This window comes from Microtus pennsylvanicus, chromosome 1 (genome assembly GCF_037038515.1).
Source record: "Microtus pennsylvanicus isolate mMicPen1 chromosome 1, mMicPen1.hap1, whole genome shotgun sequence".
NCBI lineage: Eukaryota > Metazoa > Chordata > Mammalia > Rodentia > Cricetidae > Microtus > Microtus pennsylvanicus.
Window position 1 is genome coordinate 74,885,492 of NC_134579.1, and position 18,735 is coordinate 74,904,226.

Sequence of the window (18,735 nt, forward strand, 5' to 3'; positions counted from 1 at the left end):
TTATTTGGGGGCTTTTCCTACTTATTCTGAGGACAGAGAAATTTACTCCATGAGACCCTTCCAAGAATGCTCAAATTGGCAGGCTTATTCTTTCTACTTGGCTTCTCAGCATATTTATCCATACAGACACACTGATGAATATTAGTGTTTATAAATATTATGCTGCATGATCTCTTCATGCATTATAAATAAAAATTTTGAAAATCACATGGCAATACAAAACAGAATTATTTTAAAAAGTTGCAGAATGAACAAACTGCGCGTGTATTTGTATTTAAGTAAGGATTGGAGTGTATTAATGAAGAATGATGGTGTGTAATGGTTTCCAAAAATACTCATGTAAATCTGCCTGTTACTTATGTTATATTAAAATATTATATTTAACAGACAGATCTTTAGATGAATAGATGTTCACAAAGGGAACAGCTCTGAATTGGAGGCAAGAATCAATGTATTATGACAGCAGAAGTCACACGGGAGAATGGGGTGATGTGACATGGATGTCAGTACCATGTGTGTTTTCTCAGGTGTCTTTTAACTCATGCATGATTAAAGAAACTATCTGTCTTTATCAAATACCTATCTACCAGGCTGAGGGAATATTCAGAAGACGAGATGGGTGGAAAGAGCTTAAGAGCCAGATGTGATGGATGACTCCAATGAAATAGCATCTTCTAGACACAACAGGGCTGATTCACTGTGTACTCACAAAGCCTAGGAAAGCAAGCATACAAAAAGAGCACAGATTCAAACAGAAAAAAATGCCACCACTGCAAAATAGAAGTGGGCAAGTAGACACAACCTTAGCCATGAGTTTATTTAAAGTAGATAGCTTGGAAAAGAAAAAATCAGTTATCTCTGCTAGAGTGTGACTGAAATACCAAACACACTCCAGGGCAGGCACCATAACAAGGAGTAGTTAAAGTAAGCAGACTCCATGGTGTGTGTGTGTGTGTGTGTGTGTGTGTGTGTGTGTGTGTATTATATGTCTGTGTTTGTATGCCCACACACACACACACTTTTTGTTTTGTTGTGTCATATTTTGTCTGGTTGATTTTCCCATTTTACTTTGTCTATTTTGTTTTTCTTTTCCTGTTGTTTTTGCTCTGTTTTTCATGGTTTTTCTGTTTTGTTTTGTTTGAAAGAGAAAGTCCATGAAGTTGGGAAGGTAGAGAGCTGAGAGGGTCTGGGAAGAGTTGGGATAATGGAAAGAATATGATCAAAATATAAGGTATGAAAAATGTTTTTAAAAATGAAATAATCTGAAGACAAAATGTTAATTGAAATAATCAATAGAAAGACATATAAAGAATGAAAGAATAGAAAGAGAGAAATAGAAAGGAAGGAGATATAAAGGGAGAAAAGGAGGAAGGCAAAGAAAGAAGCTAAGGATCTGCTGTTCCTGATTGAATACATGCATGAAACTATGAATTGTATCTAACTCAGACCCTTCTAAACAGCAAGATGGCTCAGTATGTTAGAGCATGTGTCAAACCTCCCACTGGGAGTTGATTCCTGAAACAATCCTTGTGGAAAAAAGAGACAATTTACACAAGTTGTTCCCTAATTGTCACCCTTATGTTGTGGAATTTTCACACATTAATTAATCATTAATAAATATGTAGATCAATCAATAAATAAACAGACATTTTAAAATCTTTTGATTCTTTCATGATGATTTTGTTACTCTTTTCTGCCCTTCTGTGGTTTTAATTTTATATTCGACACTTCTTTGGTATTATTGACATTCAAATATTGATGTGAATTTCTTAAAAATATAGGAATTCATAAGTGAAAGATGCTGGACACCGATTCAGACCCATATATACAGGATCCACGTGCACCTTGATTTTTAATAAGTCTTGAAATAACACAGGCACAAACTGTGTGGTTTGGTATATGAACTTGATGTGGGATTTCACTCTGTATCCTGTGAATATCATTGATGAATAAAGAAACTGTATTGGCCTGTTGATGGGACAGAACTTAGGTAGGTGGGGAAAACGAAATGGAATGCTGGGCAAAGGAAGGCAGAGTAGGAGAGGTGCCGTGGAGTCGACACTGGAGATAGACATGCTGACAATTTGCTGGTAGGCCATAATCTCATGGTGATGCACAGATTAATGGAGGTGGGTTAAATTAAGATGTAAGAGTTAGCCAATAAGAAGCTAGAGCTAATGGGCCAAGCAGTGATTTAATTAATACAGTTTCTCTGTGGTTATTTAGGGGTTACGTGGCCAGAAATCAAACTAGCGGCCTCCTGCAACATGAACTTTTCAATATTCTTCTACATAATGTTTCCTACCAACACATGGAACGAAAGAACTTCCTGACTTTTAATCTGTGCTTTATATGACAGAATTAACTTTTTTTAAAAAAATGACAGGCATGTCCTTAGGTGTCATACAGTTTATCAAGTTTTCAAAATTGAGTTTCTAATAACAAGGTAAATACTTATGTGATCAAACATTTACAGGTGGATGCCACTATAAAAAAGGCATCTTCTAGAAGCTGTACTACTGTCTCCTTGCTTACAGTACTAAAATATTGAAAGAGGAGAAATATATTTATAAGTTATGACTGAAAAATTGTTTAATATTGGACTGTAGTTGCATTCATAAAGGAAGAAATATGAGTCAATGTGCAAATATCTTTAGAAATAAAAAGTGAATCAAGATGAAAGAAATGTTCACAAATTCAGAAATACTTTACAAATTGTTACCCAGTTTGCTATTTCCTTGAGATGGTAGTAACAACATACAAACTTACAAACACAGGGTTGATTTCAGTGGCTTGTCTTATCTCATACTGATCTCTTGAGGATAGACTTGCAAAGTGACACACTGTGCTCAGCACCCTACTGCATCTTTTTCTTTCCTCCTTGTTCCTGTAGTTTGTGAACAATTTTAGGTGATCATGGAGCAGTATGTACAAAGTCTTATATATGCACACCAGTCTTCATGTTAATCCAATGTTACCTCCCTGTGTTCTCAGAGACATCCTATGTAAGTCTAGGGGACTCACTGTGCTTCAGCATGAGTTCATCTGACTAAACACATCTCCAATAGTATTTAGAATTTTATAATAGGATTATATACAGTGGTATGAATTTGTTGCATCACCATATTTCCCTTTGGAGAAATCTGTTAGCCTAAAGTCAGAGAAGAAATTATTTGATACAATATAGTAATTATATTATATAATATGTTAATTATATATGAGATAAATAATATATCAATATAACAATTATAATATAATTTAAATATTATGTATTTAAATCATAATACATATAATTTCAAATCTTTTAAAAGCTATAGAATGAATTTCTGTTTCTTCAAATGAAAGCTAATATACCAATAGTTATGAAAGAACATCACAGAGAATTCTTCTCTCTGGAGACCTGTTGACTCTAGTCTTACAAGCAAATACATATGGGAGGAATAAAATACTTTACTTCTGGTTTTATGCTTTTATTCTTTATTGCAACAGTTGATAAATATTTCCACTTTTCACAAATGAAAGAAGATACTTTCCTTCACATTGTTACCTATAGAGAGGTAAAATTAGGATGACAATAGTGCCTCTTCATGGAATCCTACTATTGCACAACAGGGCTTATACTCAGGCTCAAGAAAATGTGCATTTGTCGTCTCCATCTGTGTCTCACTGTGATGAGCACCACTGTGGTGTAGCATGCAGTAGTCTTCAGCACTGGCTTCAGTCTTGTAACCCTAAAGCCCAAGAACAAGATTATATTTAAGGTAAAAAGTGAAAGAATAGTGTGAGTACTTGTTAATTGTTAGATGAATCAAAGCCTAGAGGCATGGTCAGGCAACTCTTGGAACCAGTGTGTACAGAGGCGATGAGTAACTGCTAGAGACCCTCATTCCTCGGTGTCACCATAGCTTGGGAAGGAGATTCTGAAAGAAACAGCTGTTATGTGTAAGAATGAGGCAAGTAAGGATAGCAGTCATTCCAAGGCAGGACTTTTTGAGTCTCCAGGGAACTTGACAGAAAAGGAGGAAAGATGGAGAAATGAGACAGGCATCCAGGTCCTGCTTTAAATCTCCAGAGTTCCCAGGATCAACGGATGCTGCTGGTCTTTGGGGTTTTCCGGGTATTGGGAAAATGGTGACTTGGTGCAGTATGAGTCTTTTACTGTCATCATCACCATTAAATTACATCTCTTCAGACCAGGGCACAATTCTACTCCCAGGGAGGGAGGCACAGCTCTGAGGAAACACCTGTTGTGCTGTAACCTCTAATTGTGGGTGTGAACTTGGCCAAAGCGATTTAATTCCAGTTTGTAGTTATCTTCGGGTCTTGTAGGTTTCTGAGAAGTACACAGTGCCTCCTGCTCAGCTGTAGATACTTACTTCCAATATCTTCGGTATAAGTTTCTATTCCCTAATTGTAGATTCCTGAAAAAAATGTTTTAGATTTGTTTTGCTTTTTGATTTATTTTTTGTAAATTATGTGTGAATGTGAAAACACACACACACACACACACACACATACACACGACACGCACAGAGGTCAGTGCTGCTGGATTCCCAGGAACTGAAATTAAAGGCAGTGATAAATACCCTACATAAGTGCAAGGGATGAACTTGAATCTACTGTAAGATCAGTATGTGCTCTTAAACACTGAACCTTCTCTCCAGCTACCCAAAATACTTTAAAATTATGCAGTTCTCCCACATGTAAAATTAGTTTTAACACAGACTTGCTATATCAATGAATCTATTATATTGTGTAAATATACTATAACAGCATAGTGGCAAATCCTCTCTTCATTCTGAAACATATTTTTATAAAGCCTAGTACTACTTTAATTGGTTAATCAATTACTTTGGTTGTATCTTTTATTTAGCTATACTCAATTATTTATTTTTCTGAAATATTTTATAGAGGAAAGTTACAAATCATATACCTTTATTAAATGAGTTAAGAGTACAGTAAGTATGTAAAATAGACTCCTGCCTGGGAAAGAATAAGGAGGCTGGGAATTTAAAAACAAATGACTGCATTCATGTCACACCTGCTGCAAGCTGGAAGGTTTTTACAATGTTACCTTTGCTCTTGCAAAACATCACACAGGACATTCCTAGAGAGTTACCAATTTCTACATATCAGGACCATTTCTCAATAGGGATTTAGGCCCCTTTTGGTGTTGTAAAACAATTTAATACAGAAAGTAAGTTGTCATTTTTTAACAGGCTAATGTAACTCCAAAGTGGAAGAGGTGCAGGGACAGAAAAGTCACATAGGTCAATGACAATAAAAAAAGTGTGTAAATGTAACTCTGATTATAACTTATACATTTTAATTGGTAGTATATCTCTGAAACTATCATTTGCAGAAAAGGGAACATTCTATATGTAGAACTGGAAATTTGAACTCTATATTTAGATGGAGAACATCTGATTAAGTCTTACCTGAATTTCTCTTCACTCTTCCTATACTATCTCTGGAAGGAGAATTATAAGGATACCAATGTCATCCATTCCTATACCTTCAAGAGAGACAGTCCTGACCTGCTTCCACACACAGACAGATCTGCCTGGTTGTAGGCTTCCTTGCAAAGGATAAGCGGCTTTCAGTTATAACCTCCCACAAAAGGTATGTAAAGAAGTTTCAAACTTCTCTCCCTTTTCTATGCTATTATTGGACTGGAATTTCAGAGCTTCAAAGTGTTAGCCCTCACAAATAGAGTTTTGATAGCTACAAATAGTGTTCAGAAGTACTTAAATTTCTGTGGATTTTACTGTTCCCAGACTCTAGGTTCTTTATGACTAACAGGACTACATGGAAGCTTTTTCAGCATTACCGTATTATCTCAAGTTACAGAGAGACAGCAAGACAGAGAGACAGCAAGACAGAGAGACAGGGGGGCAGATGGGCAAAAGGCCACCTTTTATGATGGGATATAACTGTATTGTTGTAGCCACTCTGTCCATGTATCTGTCTCTGTCTCTTCCTCTCCTTTGCCTCTCATGTCTCTCAAGTCTGGTCTCTCCCTTCCTTCCACATTCTCTACTCCTTTCCTTCAATAAAAGGCACTAAAGAGAGCCCAGTGACATAATGGTGTCTCCATCTCACACCTTTTTTTAAAAAAAAAAAATAACAACTGTGTCAAGGAATTTGGCCTGGAGGAAACTAATATCAATCTCTAGAGCCCTTCTTTGACCCCAAGCATTTTCAAGTCCTTATTTTATAAATCAGTACCTCCCACCAGATATGTGCCAAAGCTAGCAGTCAGGGAGCCCTCCAGCTACACCAAACCTTACACCAGTTCTGAGGTCACCAACTGGGCAAGGATTGGCAGGTTGACTTCACCCACAAGCCCATTCAAAAAAAGCACCATTATCCCCTAACTCTTGTTGACATCTTTACAGGATAGATCGAGGCATTTCTGATATCCAGGAAAACAATAGATGTGGTGGCTCTGGAACTCTTTGAGCACAGCATCCCTTGATTGACATGCCACAGACCATCCAAATGGAATACAGCACAGCCTTCACTTCCAGAGTCATTGAGTATCTTGAATGAAGGCCTCAACTTTTCCTGGTAATTCAATATCTCGTACTGTCAACAATCTTTGAGAAAGATTGAGAGGACCAATGGATTCATCAAAAACAGCTCACTAAGACCTACCTTGGTTAAATTTAGGTTATCTTGGGCTTTTCTTTTCTCATTGTTTGTATCCACCTATCGGCAACCCCATGCATTCCTACAGACTAAGCCATTTTGAGTTCCTTTACAGAAGGTCCTTCCTCCTCAGACACCACTCCTGGTCTAGAAACCACACTGGTCAGGTATCTACCTTACCTATCCTGCCTAAGGTTACTTCTCTGCTCACATATTTTTCCATTCAAAAATTTACATTTCCTCCCCTCCTCCCATTCCCCACCTGCTCCCCTTTTCACTCTCTTCCCTTCCCCTCCCTCCTTAAGAGAGTGCAGGATACCCTGCCCTGTGGGAAGTCCTCCATCCAGGCCTAAGAAGGTAGCATCCAAATGGACAAGGGAACCAAAAAGCCAGCAATACAGTAGAAACAGGTCCCAGTGCTATTATCGATGGCTCCTCATTCTGCTCCCATTGGCAGTCACATTCAGAGAGTCTGGTTTGATCACATGCTCGTTCAGTTCCAGTCTAGCTGGATTTGGTGAGCTCCCATTAGATAGCATAGTAAAACCAGTTCAGGCACTCTCTCCGCTGCTGCCCAAGGCCCTAGCTGGGGACATCCCTGTAGACACCTGGGATCCCCTCTAGAGCCAGCCAAGTCTCTTGCCAACCCTAAAATGGCTCCCTTCTCCCTTCCATGTCCCCCTCTTCCCTTCACCCATCCCCACCTTCACCCCTACCTCCAACCCCATGCTCCCAACTTTTGCCCGACGATCTTATTTGCTTTGAATTTCCAGGAGGATCTATATATGTGTTTTGTTGGGTTTGCCTTGTGAACTATAGGCTTAATGGCCTTTGTTTATAGTTAGAATCCACTAATGAGTGAGTACATACCATATTCATTTTTTTGAGTCTGGATTATCTCACTCAAGACAGTGTGTTCTATTTCCATCCATTTGCATGCAAAATTCAAGATGTTATTGTTTTTCCTGTTGAGTAGTACTCTAATGTGTAGATTTATCACATTTTCTTTATCCTTTCTTCCATCGAGGAGCATCTAGGTTGTTTCCATATTGTGGATATTGCAAATAATGTTGATATGAACATAGTTGAACAAATGCTTTTATACTATGATTAGGCATCTCTTGGGTATGTTTCCAAGAGTGGTATTGCTGGATCCTGAGGTAGGTTGACTCCCAATTTTCTGAGAAACTGCCACACTGATTTCCAAAGTGGTGGTATAGGTTTGCACTCCCACTAGCAATGGATGAGTGTTCCCCTTACTCCACATCCTCTCTAGCCTAGGTTATCATTGGTGTTTTTAATTTTAGCCATTCTGACAGGTGTAAGATGGTATCTGAAAATTGTTTTGATTTGCTTTTCCCTGATAGCTAAGGAAGTTGAACATGTCCTTAAGTATCTTTTGGACATTTGAACTTCTTCTGTTGAGAATTCTCTGTTCAGTTCAGTATCCCATTTTTAATTGTGTTATTTAGAGTTTTAATGTCTAGATTCTTGAGGGTTTTTTTATATATTTTGGAGATCAGACCTTTGTCTGATATAAGGTTGGTGAAGATCTTCTCCCATTCAGTAGGTTACCTTTTTGTCTTAATGACTGTGTCCTTTGCTTATAGAAGCTTTTCAGTTTTAGGAGGTCACATTTATTCATCATTGTTTTTATTGTCTGTGCTACTGGAATTATATGTAAGATGTGGTCTCCTATTCCTATGTGTTGCAGGCTATTACTCACTTTCTCTTCTATAAAGTTAAGTATGATTGGATATATATTTAGGTCATTAATCCATTTGGACTTGAGTTTCGTGCATGGTGAGAGATATGGATCTATTTTCATTCTTCTACAGGTTGACATCCAGTTTTACCAGATCCATTTGTTAAAGATGCTTGCTTTCTTCCATTGTATAATTTTAGCTTCTTTGTCAAAAATCAGATGTTCATAGGCTTATGGATTAATGACTGGGTCTTCAATTAGATTCCATTTGTCAATGCCTCTATTTTTATGCCAATACCAAGCTGCTTTCAATACTCTAGCTCTGTAATAGAGTTTGATATCAGGGATGGTAATGCTTTCAAAAGTTCCTTTATTGTATAAGATTATTTTGGCTACCCTGAGTTTTTTGTTTTTCCATATAAAGTTGATTATTGTTTTCTCAAGGTCTGCAAAGAATTTTGTTGAGATTTTGATGGAGATTGCATTGAATCTATAGGTTGCCTTTGGTAGAATTGCCATTTTTACTATTTTGATCCTACCACTCCAAAAGCATGGAAGATCCTTCCATTTTCTGGTATCCTCTCCAATTTCTTTCTTCAAAGAAATAGATCTGTCACTATCTTGGTTAGTGCCACCCCAAGATACTTTATGCTATTTGTGGCTATCTTGAAAGGTGATGTTTTTCTGATTTCCCTCTCCTCTTCTTTATCCTTTGGTATAGGAGGGCTACTAATTTTTTTCAGTTGACCTTGTATCCTTCCACATCACTGAAGGAATTTATCAGCTGTAGGAGTTCTCTGGTAGTGTTTTTGGGGTCACCCATATCATACACTATCATATCATCTGCAACTAACAAAAGTTTGACTTCTTCCTTTCCAATTCGAATCCTCTTGATCTCCTTATGTTGCCTTATTGCCATTGTTAGAACTTCAAGCACTATATTAAAGAGATATGGACAGAGTGGACAGCTTTGTCTTTTTCCTGATTTTAGTGGAATAATTTTGAGTTTCTCTCTATTTAATTTGATATTAGCTTTTAGCTTGCTGTATATTGCTTTTATTATATTTAGTTATGATCCTTGTATCCCTAATCTCTCCAAGACCTTTATTATAAAGGAGTGTTAAATTTTCTCAAATGCTTTTTTGACATCTAATGAAATGATAGTATGATTTTTTATTTACACGATGGATAACATTGATAGATTTTCGTATGTTGAACCAGTTCTAAATCTCTGAGATGAAGCCTATTTGATCATAATGGATGATTTTTTGATGTGTTCTTGAATTCAGTTTGCCAGAATTATATTGAAAATTTTTGCATTGTTGTTCATGAGTGAGATTGGTCTGTAATTCTCTTTCTTGGTTGTGTCTTTATGCAGTTTTGCTATCAGGGTAACTGTAGCTTCATAAAAAGAGTTTGGTAATGACTTCTGTTTGTATTATATGGAACACATTGAAGAATATAGGTATTAGCTCTTCTTGGATGTTCTGGTAAAATTATGCACTAAATCCAATTGGTCCTGGGCTTTTTTTTTTTTTGGTTGAAAGGTTTTTGATGACAACTTCTATTTCCTCACGAATTATTGGTCTATTTAAATTGATCACCATGTCTTGATTTAATTTTGGTATATGGTATTTATCTAAAAAATGTGCATTTCTTTTACATTTTCCAATTTTGTGGCATACAGGATTTTGTAGTAAGACCTAATGATCCCCTCAATTTCCTCAGTTTCTGTTGTTATGACTCCCCTTTCATTTCTGGTCTTGTTAATTTGAGTGCTCTCTCTCTACCTTTTGATTAGTTTGGATAAGGGTTTGTCAATCATGTTGATTTTCTCAAAGAATCAGCTCTTTGGTTCATTGATTCTTTGGTTTTGTTTTCTGTGTTTCTGTTTTGTTGATTTTAGCCCTAAGTTTGATTATTTCCACTCTTCTACTCCTCCTAGGTAAGTCTACTTCTTTTTTTTCTAGAGCTTTCAGGTATGCTGTTAAGTCTCTAATGTGAGCTTTCTCTGTTTTCTTTATGTGGGCACTTAGTGCTATGAACTTTCCTCTTAGCACTGCTTTCACAGTGTCCCATAGGTTTGGGTATGTTGTGTCTTCGTTTTTGTTGAATTCAAGGAAGACTTTATTTTTTTCTGTATTTCTTCCATGAGCCAGGAGTGGTTCAGTAGTTGATTGTTCAGTTTCCATGAGGTTGTAGGCTTTCTGGGGGTGGAATTGTTGTTAAATTCTAACTTTACTCCATGGTGATCCAATAAGACACAGGTGATTATTCCATTTTTTTTTATCTGTGGATGTTTGCTTTGTTACTGAGTATGTGATCAATTTTCAAAAAGGTTCTGTGAGATGTTGAGAAGAAGGTTTATTCTTTCCTGTTTTGGTTGTATATTCTATATATGTCTGTTAAGTCCATTTGATTGATTACATCTGTTAATTCTCTCTCTTTTTTTCTCTGTTAAGTTTCTTCTGGTAGACCTGACCATTGGCGATAGAGGAATGTTGAAATTTCCTACTATTAGTGTGGGGGATTTAATGAGTGATTTGAATTCTAGTAATGTTTCTTTTACATATGTGGGTGCTTTTATATTAGGGGCATAGATATTCAGGATTGAGACTTCATCTTGAGGAATTGTTCCTGTTATGAGTATAAAGTGTCCTTCTCCATCTCTTCTGAATGATTTTAGTTTGAAGTCAATTTTTTTAGATATTAGGATAGCCACACCCTGTTGTTTCTTAGGTCCATTTGATTGGAAAACCTTTCCCCAACCCTTTACTCTGAGGTAGCATATGTCTTTGAGGTTGAGGTGTGTTTCTTGTAACCAGCAGAATGTTGGATCCTGTTTCTTATCCATTCTCTTAACCTGTGCTTTTGTATAGGTGAATTGAGTCCATTGAAATTAAATGATATTAATGACCAGTGGTTGTTAACACCAGTTATTTTTTGGTGGTAGTGTTTGTGTATTTCCCTTCATTGAGTTGTGTTTGTGGAGGGTTGTCAGATGTCTGTGCTTTTGCAGGTTTTGTTGGCTTCCTTGGGTTGAGGTTTTTTTTTCTACTACTTTCTGTAAAGCTGGGTTTGTGGATACATATAAAAATATGGAAGGCTTCATGAATTTGTGTGTCATCTTTGCACAGGGCCCATGCTAATCATCTTGGTGGTATTCCAATTTTAATATATGTGCTGCTGAATTGAGCACCAAACATACTTTCTAAATTTTCTACATTTGAATCAGATAAGAAAAATGCCATCCATGTAATAATAGACTATAAACCTAGGAAATTGCCTATGCATTATTTTCAATGCCTTTCTGACAAAATATTGGCACAGGGTGGGGCTATTGAGCATTACCTGTGCAAGGATGGTCCATTGATATCTCCTAGTAGGCTGAGAATTATTATAACTAGGCACTGTGAAGGTAAATTTTTCTTTGTTCTTTTCTTATTTATATTTTTTATTACTTAATTAAAAATTTCCACCTCCTCCTCTCCTCCCATTTCCCTCCCGCTATCCCCATCCCCCTTCCCCTCCCTCTCCAGTCCAAAGAGCAGTCAGGGTTCTCTGTCCAGTGGGAGGTCCAAGGTCCTCCCCACTCCATCCAGGACTAGGAAGGTGAGCATCCAAACAGACTAGGCTCCCACAAAGTCATTATATGCAGTAGGATCAAAACCCAGTGCCATTGTCCTTGGCTTCTCAGTCAGCCCTTCTTGTCAGCCATGTTCAGGGAGTCTGGTTTGATCACATGCTCTATCATCCAGCTGGCCTTCATGAGCTTTCATTAGATCAGCCCTACCGTCTCAGTGGGTGCGACATTGAGCCTATAATATGAGATCCTAGAGAAGCTAAATAAGAAGGTAAACCCAAAGAAAAACATAGGGTTTTCCTCCTGATATTGGAAGGAGACAAGATTGCCAGGCAAAAATTGGAAACTTGGGGGTGTGGATGGGGGGGTAAGGGGAAATGGGGAGAAAAATGTGAGAAGGGGAGGATGGGGAGAGTTTGGGGGAATGGGATGGTTGGGATGGAGGAAGGGTAGATATGGGAGTAGGGAAGTATATATCTTAATTAAGGGAGCCATTTTAGGGTCGGCCAGAGACTTGACTCTAGAGGTGCTCCCAGGTGTCCATGGAGATGTCCCCAGCTAGATCCTTGGGCCACTGAGGAGAGGGAGCCTGAAATGGCCCTATCCTATAGCCATACTGATGAATATCTTGCATATCACCATAGAAACTTCATCTGGCGATAGATGAAGCTAGAGATAAAGACCCACATTGGAACACTGGACTGAGCTCTTTGTTCTTTTCTTGTAAATGTGTAGTGAAGGAAGTGGTGCAGAAGAATTGTCTGTATTCTGTCAATCATGTTTTAAATAAACGCTGATTGGCCAGGCAGGAAGTATAGACGGGTCAACCAGACAGGAAGTAGAGGAGGGCAATGAGAACAGGAGAATTCTAGGAAGAAGGAAGCCCATTCTTCTCCCAGTTCTGCTCAGATCACCAAAGAAGCAGGATGTGACCTGCCCCACTGAAAAAGGTACTGAGCCATGTGGCTAGGATAGATAAGAATAATGGGTTAATATAAGCCACAAGAGCTAATAAGAAGCCTGAGCTAATGGGCCAATCGGTTTATAAATTATGGAGACCTCTGTGTGAGTCTTTGGGACCTAATGACTGCAGGAACTGGGCAGGACAGAAAACCCACCAAGCAGGCCCTCATGCTACAAGAAACAATTGTATAAAACAAAACTATGAGAGGCCATCCTTTTGGTAATAGAGAAGGCAGAGGAATTGAAGACTATAGAGAGCTTATCATTGAATAACCTTGCAGATAGCTCTAAGTACTGTCACCATTCTCTATTTTCTGGATTTCTTTATAGAAACAAATACAAGAGAATTCCAAGGGCTGGTGACTCTTCAATATGGTGAGCGTCTAGTTGCTCTTCTAACAGCTGTTCTAGAGCCATCAACTTTTCTTCAATTACAGGCCACTGTTTAACCCATATTGGTCTCTCACTTAACCATTTTAAAGACAGGGCTGTTAGTACCTCTGAAAGTTTATTAATTGAATTATGTTCTTGTACAGCCTGAATGGCTGGTGTCTGACATTTATATTTTCTAACATTTAAAATGGAAACACAAGTTTTAGGGGCTGCAGGAATGTTAATTTGGGTATTTTATTGCTGCAATAGGTCACGACCCAACAAATAGACTGCAATATTAGCTACATATGGCCTCAGTCTTCCTTTTTACCCTTATGGTCCTACGTATTCTACCAATCCCATCCTTTGTTTCACCTGAGATAGGGTTTCAATTCCTAGGAACTGAACACCTACCTCTTGAAGGGGCCAATTTGGATTCCAAGATTCTGGAGTAATGATACTTACATCCACACCTGTGTCTAGTTGGCCTTCAATAATAATGCCATTTATACACACTCTTAGATTTGGTCTTCGATCATTTATATAAGTCTGCTAGAATATACATTTTCTATGTCCTGCTGGAGCTTTGGACTCATCCTCCACCTTTATTCCATCATCCTAACCAGTATTGTTCTTACAGTAGGCAGTGGATTTTATTTTTATTTTCACACAGCAGGGAATGCTGGAGGGAATGCAGCAGTGGAGGAGTTGTGCATGAGCTTGGGAAATTTTCAAGTTGCTGCATGCAATTAGCTATGCTGTGGCACGTGTTTTTACAAAAATTTGCTCATGTAAAATCAATAAAGGTGGGTGGAAGTGGGAGACTTTCAGGACCATGGACCACTTAGGCCTTTAGGGCATTCACCCTGTAGGTGTGGAGTCTGAATTCATGTGGGCGCCAGATGAAGGATGCTAAAAATGCAACCCTGCACTAGCTCAGAATATAATTGAGTATAATAAAAGGTTATTTATTTAGGGGTAGACCCACAGATCAAATCTCTGCTCAACCAAGGAACAGCAACCAATCACAGCAGCTGGAAAACAGAGAGAGAGGCCAGACACATGCTTTACATCAGTATATATAGTATATGAGGCCACTCTCGATTGGGTAGGTAACTTAAAGGCTACTGGCTACAGGAATTCCTACAGCAGAGTTGCCTTTGTTGTGTGGTTTTATCAAATTAATGGTAAAAGAACTAATACAGTGTACAATCAGTCACTTGAAAGGGAAGTGAGCTTTAGGGGAATAATGAAGAAACACAAAGTACTAGAAAAGGGCAGTCTTGGGGCTCTGGTCACCTTGTAAAGAAAAAACCAAACTGGGAAAAAAAGGGTTATGCAATTCTAAGTAAGGGCTACAAAAGGTGGGAAAACCCATCATAATCTCCTATCTTCAAACAGAATCGGTTATTTTGTGTTTGTGATCTAACAGTACCTCCTATCATAGGGCCTGATGTAGAATTCTGCTCAACAATGACTACAACCGTACTGCCCTGAATGCACCCAACCTCGTCTGTTCAACAATTTGGGTTTCAGAGATTTCTCCAGTAAAGCAAGTATAATCCTGGACTTCTCATTGAAATCCTATACAAAACAATGATGTTCTGATACACTCAAAAAACAATCCACTTATAATAAATTTGTGGATTTTGTTTGTTGTTTTGCTTTTGTTTTCTATGCATGTTGTTATGTAATGTCATTGGTTATTTTAAGTCTAATATGAGATTTTGAAAATGGACTCAGCACCTGGGAGCCACTCTAGGTTCAAGTCTCTTGCCAAACCTAAGGTGGCTCCCTTAACTAAAAATTGTGCTTCCGTGCTCCCCTATCCAACCTTCCTTTATCCCAATCCTCCTTTTTCCCCAAGTTCCCCCCTTCCTCCTCTTCTCCCTTTTCTCTCCCCATCTCCCCTTACCCCCATCCCACCCCACCCCCAAGATCTCAATTTTCTCCCCAGCAACTTTGTCTACTTCCCATAGCCAAGAGGATAATTATATGTTTTTCCTTTGGTTCACCTTCTTACTTAGCTTCTTTACTTCCTAGATATGGATGGAGGGGGGAGGACCTAGGACTTACCACAGGGCAGGGAACCCTGACTGCTCTTTGGACTGGAGAGGGAGGGGGAAAGGAGTGGAGGGAGGGGGAGAAGGGTGGGAGGAGGGGGAGGGAAATGGGAGGCTGGGAGGAGGTGGAAACTTGTTTTTTTTCTCATTTTCTCAATAAAAAAAAGATTTAAAAAAAAAGAAAAAGAAAATGGACTCAGTGTGGATAACAGAAGGACTTTATGCTGATATAGAAGAGTCACATGTAAGAATTTTGGCAGAGACTAAATCATATGGGTGGTTTTATCCTTCCTCAAAATATCTGTGAAAGTAAGAGGAGTGCTGGAACAATATGGAAAAGTGCATGTACATTTAAAAACAATGCTCAGCCATTATGACTTTTTTATTATTTTGTAAGGAGTCTAGGAAGCCCTATCACCCTGCCTCATAAATGTTCTTACACTGTACTTCTCAGCAATTTGCTGGAGTAAAAACAATTAGAGCCTGTGAGAAGAAAGTCATCTTACAACAAATAGACATTACTGTGAACATTGATGAGTAAAAGCTAGAACCTTAAACTCAATTCTTTAACTTCAAAAAAAATGTTCTCACCTCCTCAGCTCTCTACACATGAGATTTCATTTTTATAGACATTAATTTTATAGAGCAGTGCTCTCAGTAAAATCCTTGCCTTTCTTCTCTTTCACAAGTAGCTCAGGAGCTAGAACTATGATCTAACTCCTTGAGTTAATAAGAGGAAAATATCAAGGAGTGTGATAAGTAAAAACTTCAAATCATCCTTTTCAAAACCATAGGCTAGCCTTGCTATCAAAAGAGGAAAACAGTTTCTGTCCTGCTTCCTCATTTATCTGGGCCACTGTGTTCTCCCACTGCTATCACCTGTACCACAGTAATAGTCAGCTTCATCTTCAGGCTGAATGTTGGAGATGCTTAAGTAGCGATGAGCCCCAGAGCTGGAGCCAGAGAAGCGATCAGGGATCCCATCTCCCTTGCCATGGTTTCCATTACTACTAAGCCACATCACATACTTAGGAGCCTTGTCTGGCTGTTGCTGGAGCCATGCAATGGTGTAGGAGCTGTGCTGACTACTCAAGGTACAGGTGAGTTTGACTGAGGCTCCCAGGGAGGCCGAGGCTGTGGGTGACTGAGTCAGCACAGGTTGGGAAAAAGACCCTGAAAATAGAGAAACACATTACCTCCTGAAATAAGAGAAGAGGACAGAATATTCCTTGTTTCAATTGGTTTCCCTCAACTGGTATCAGGGTACAGATGACTCTGATTACCTGTGCAGTGAAGGAGGAAGAAGAGGAGAGAAATCCAGGCCATCGTGCAGACACCACTGAGCTCTGCTGAGACAGACATGGTGTGGGTCTGTCTTATACTTCAACATTTCTCAGAGATCTGACAGGGCCCTTCCTACAAATATGCAAATTTGTCTTGGTCAAGAAACTCCTTCTTAGGTGTTTATTTATGTTATCAAATTTTGGGTGTCACTTCCTTCCTGAATCTTTACAAGAGACCACAGTAGCACAGCTGCAGGGCCTATTAGATCAAGAATAAGAAAGTAGATGTAACAAAGAAGTAGATGTTCTTATCTCAGCTTAGAGTCTCCAGATCTTTCAGTGGAACATATGGAACCCCCACTAATCTTTACAAGAGACCACAGTAGCACAGCTGCAGGGCCTATTAGATCAAGAATAAGAAAGTAGATGTAACAAAGAAGTAGATGTTCTTATCTCAGCTTAGAGTCTCCAGATCTTTCAGTGGAACATATGGAACCCCCACTAAGTAGGTTTAGGTCTATCATGTCTGTGAAGACCATACTTTTCCAAGGCTTTTTCTACTAAGCATTTCTGGTCAAGTTCAGAAACGATTACCTCCTCTGAGGCTGACTTTTGCATCTTCTCTTTAGTTTTCTTCTTTCCAGTTGTAACACCATGTAGTCCAGTGTTCTTACCCTATGACTTATAACCCCTACAGGACAGATGTCATAAAGCAGATATCCTGTTCATTAAATATTACAATATGATAAATATCAATAGAAGAATTACAGTTATGAAACAGTAATGAAAAAATCTATGGTGGGGGTCACCACCAAATTAGAAACTGTATTAAGGAGTCAGATCATTAGAAAATTCGAGAACCAAAGTTGTATACTTTAATTTATAAGGATCTCTTTATTCAAGGGCTTTTTCTACTTATGCTGAGGACAGAGAAATTTACTCTATAAGTCTCTTCTCAGAATGCCCAAGAATCCAGACTTATTCTCTCTACTCAGTTCCTCAGAAGATTGACCCACAGAGACACACTGATGAATATTAGTGTTTTGAATGATAAATATTATACTATATGACTCTCTTGACGCATTATATATAAAAATTTTTGAAAATTGCATGTCAATACTAAACAGAATTATTAGTAAGATGGGAGTTAAGATTAAAGAAATGTGCACAAATTAACAAATACATTACAAATTATTGCCCAGTTTGTTAGTTCTTTGAGAAGGCAGCAACAACATACAAACCTATAAACAGAGAGTTAATACAAGTGACTTGTGTTATCACATGTTTATTTTTGGAGGCCAGTTTTGCAAAACAGACACACTGAGATAAGCGCCCTATAGCACCTCTTCCTTCCCTCCTTGTCCCTGTTATTTGTGAACAATCTTAGGCTATCATTGGTCAGCAGCTACAGAGCCCTGCATGTACATCAGTCTTCATATCAATCCAATGCTATCTCCATATGTTCTCAGAGTCATCTTAGGAAGCATAGGGTCTCACTGTGCTTCAGCATGAGCTCATCTGACTAAACACATCTGCAACAGTACTTACAATCTTATAATGAGATTATATACAATATCACTCAGATTTATCACATCACCATATCTTCCCTAAGGAGCAGTATGTTAATCTAATGTCAGAGAAGAGATTATTTTATCTATACCATTCATCTATATTATTATATTTTAATATTTATATAATATATAGTATATTGGTTATATTATATATTACTTATATATAACATAGCATATATTTATAAAGTAATTATATAATATGTTATGTATATAATAGTATATATTATATAACATATATTATATAATATTGTAATAACATTCTATATTAAAGATATAATACATATTTTTATACTTTTTAAAAGCTATACAATGAAGCCGGGTGATGGTGGTGCACACCTTTAATTCCAGCACTCAGGAGGCAGAGGCAGGAGAATCTCTGTGAGTTAGAGACCAATCTGCTCTATAGGAACAAGAGCTAGTTCCAGGACAAAACCCACAAGGAAACCTTGTCTCGAAAGAACAAAAAAAAAGAAAAAGAAAAAAGAAAAACTATAGAATGAGTTCCATCACAGAAAATGCCTCTCTCTAAAGATGTGCTGACTCT

General features: G+C 38.0%; 2 protein-coding genes and 1 non-coding gene across 3 annotated transcripts in view; all 3 read right to left on the reverse strand.

Moving 5' to 3' along the window:
- The window catches only part of LOC142847901 (immunoglobulin lambda-1 light chain-like), a 174,613-nt gene extending 157,912 nt beyond the window's left edge, over positions 1–16,701 (reverse strand). Inside the window, exons 1-2 of the mRNA XM_075969163.1 lie at positions 16,621–16,701; positions 16,201–16,510 (exon numbers count right to left, since the gene is read on the reverse strand). Of these exons, the coding sequence (XP_075825278.1) occupies positions 16,201–16,510; positions 16,621–16,699 (389 nt within the window). The 5' untranslated portion in view covers positions 16,700–16,701. The remainder of the gene's footprint in view (positions 1–16,200; positions 16,511–16,620) is intronic.
- The window catches only part of LOC142847896 (immunoglobulin lambda-1 light chain-like), a 270,740-nt gene that overhangs the window by 154,266 nt on the left and 97,739 nt on the right, over positions 1–18,735 (reverse strand). The gene's annotated exons all lie outside the window — the stretch shown is intronic.
- On the reverse strand, positions 11,449–11,555 carry LOC142842765 (U6 spliceosomal RNA). The gene has a single exon (XR_012909445.1). It is a non-coding gene; the product is annotated as a U6 spliceosomal RNA (small nuclear RNA).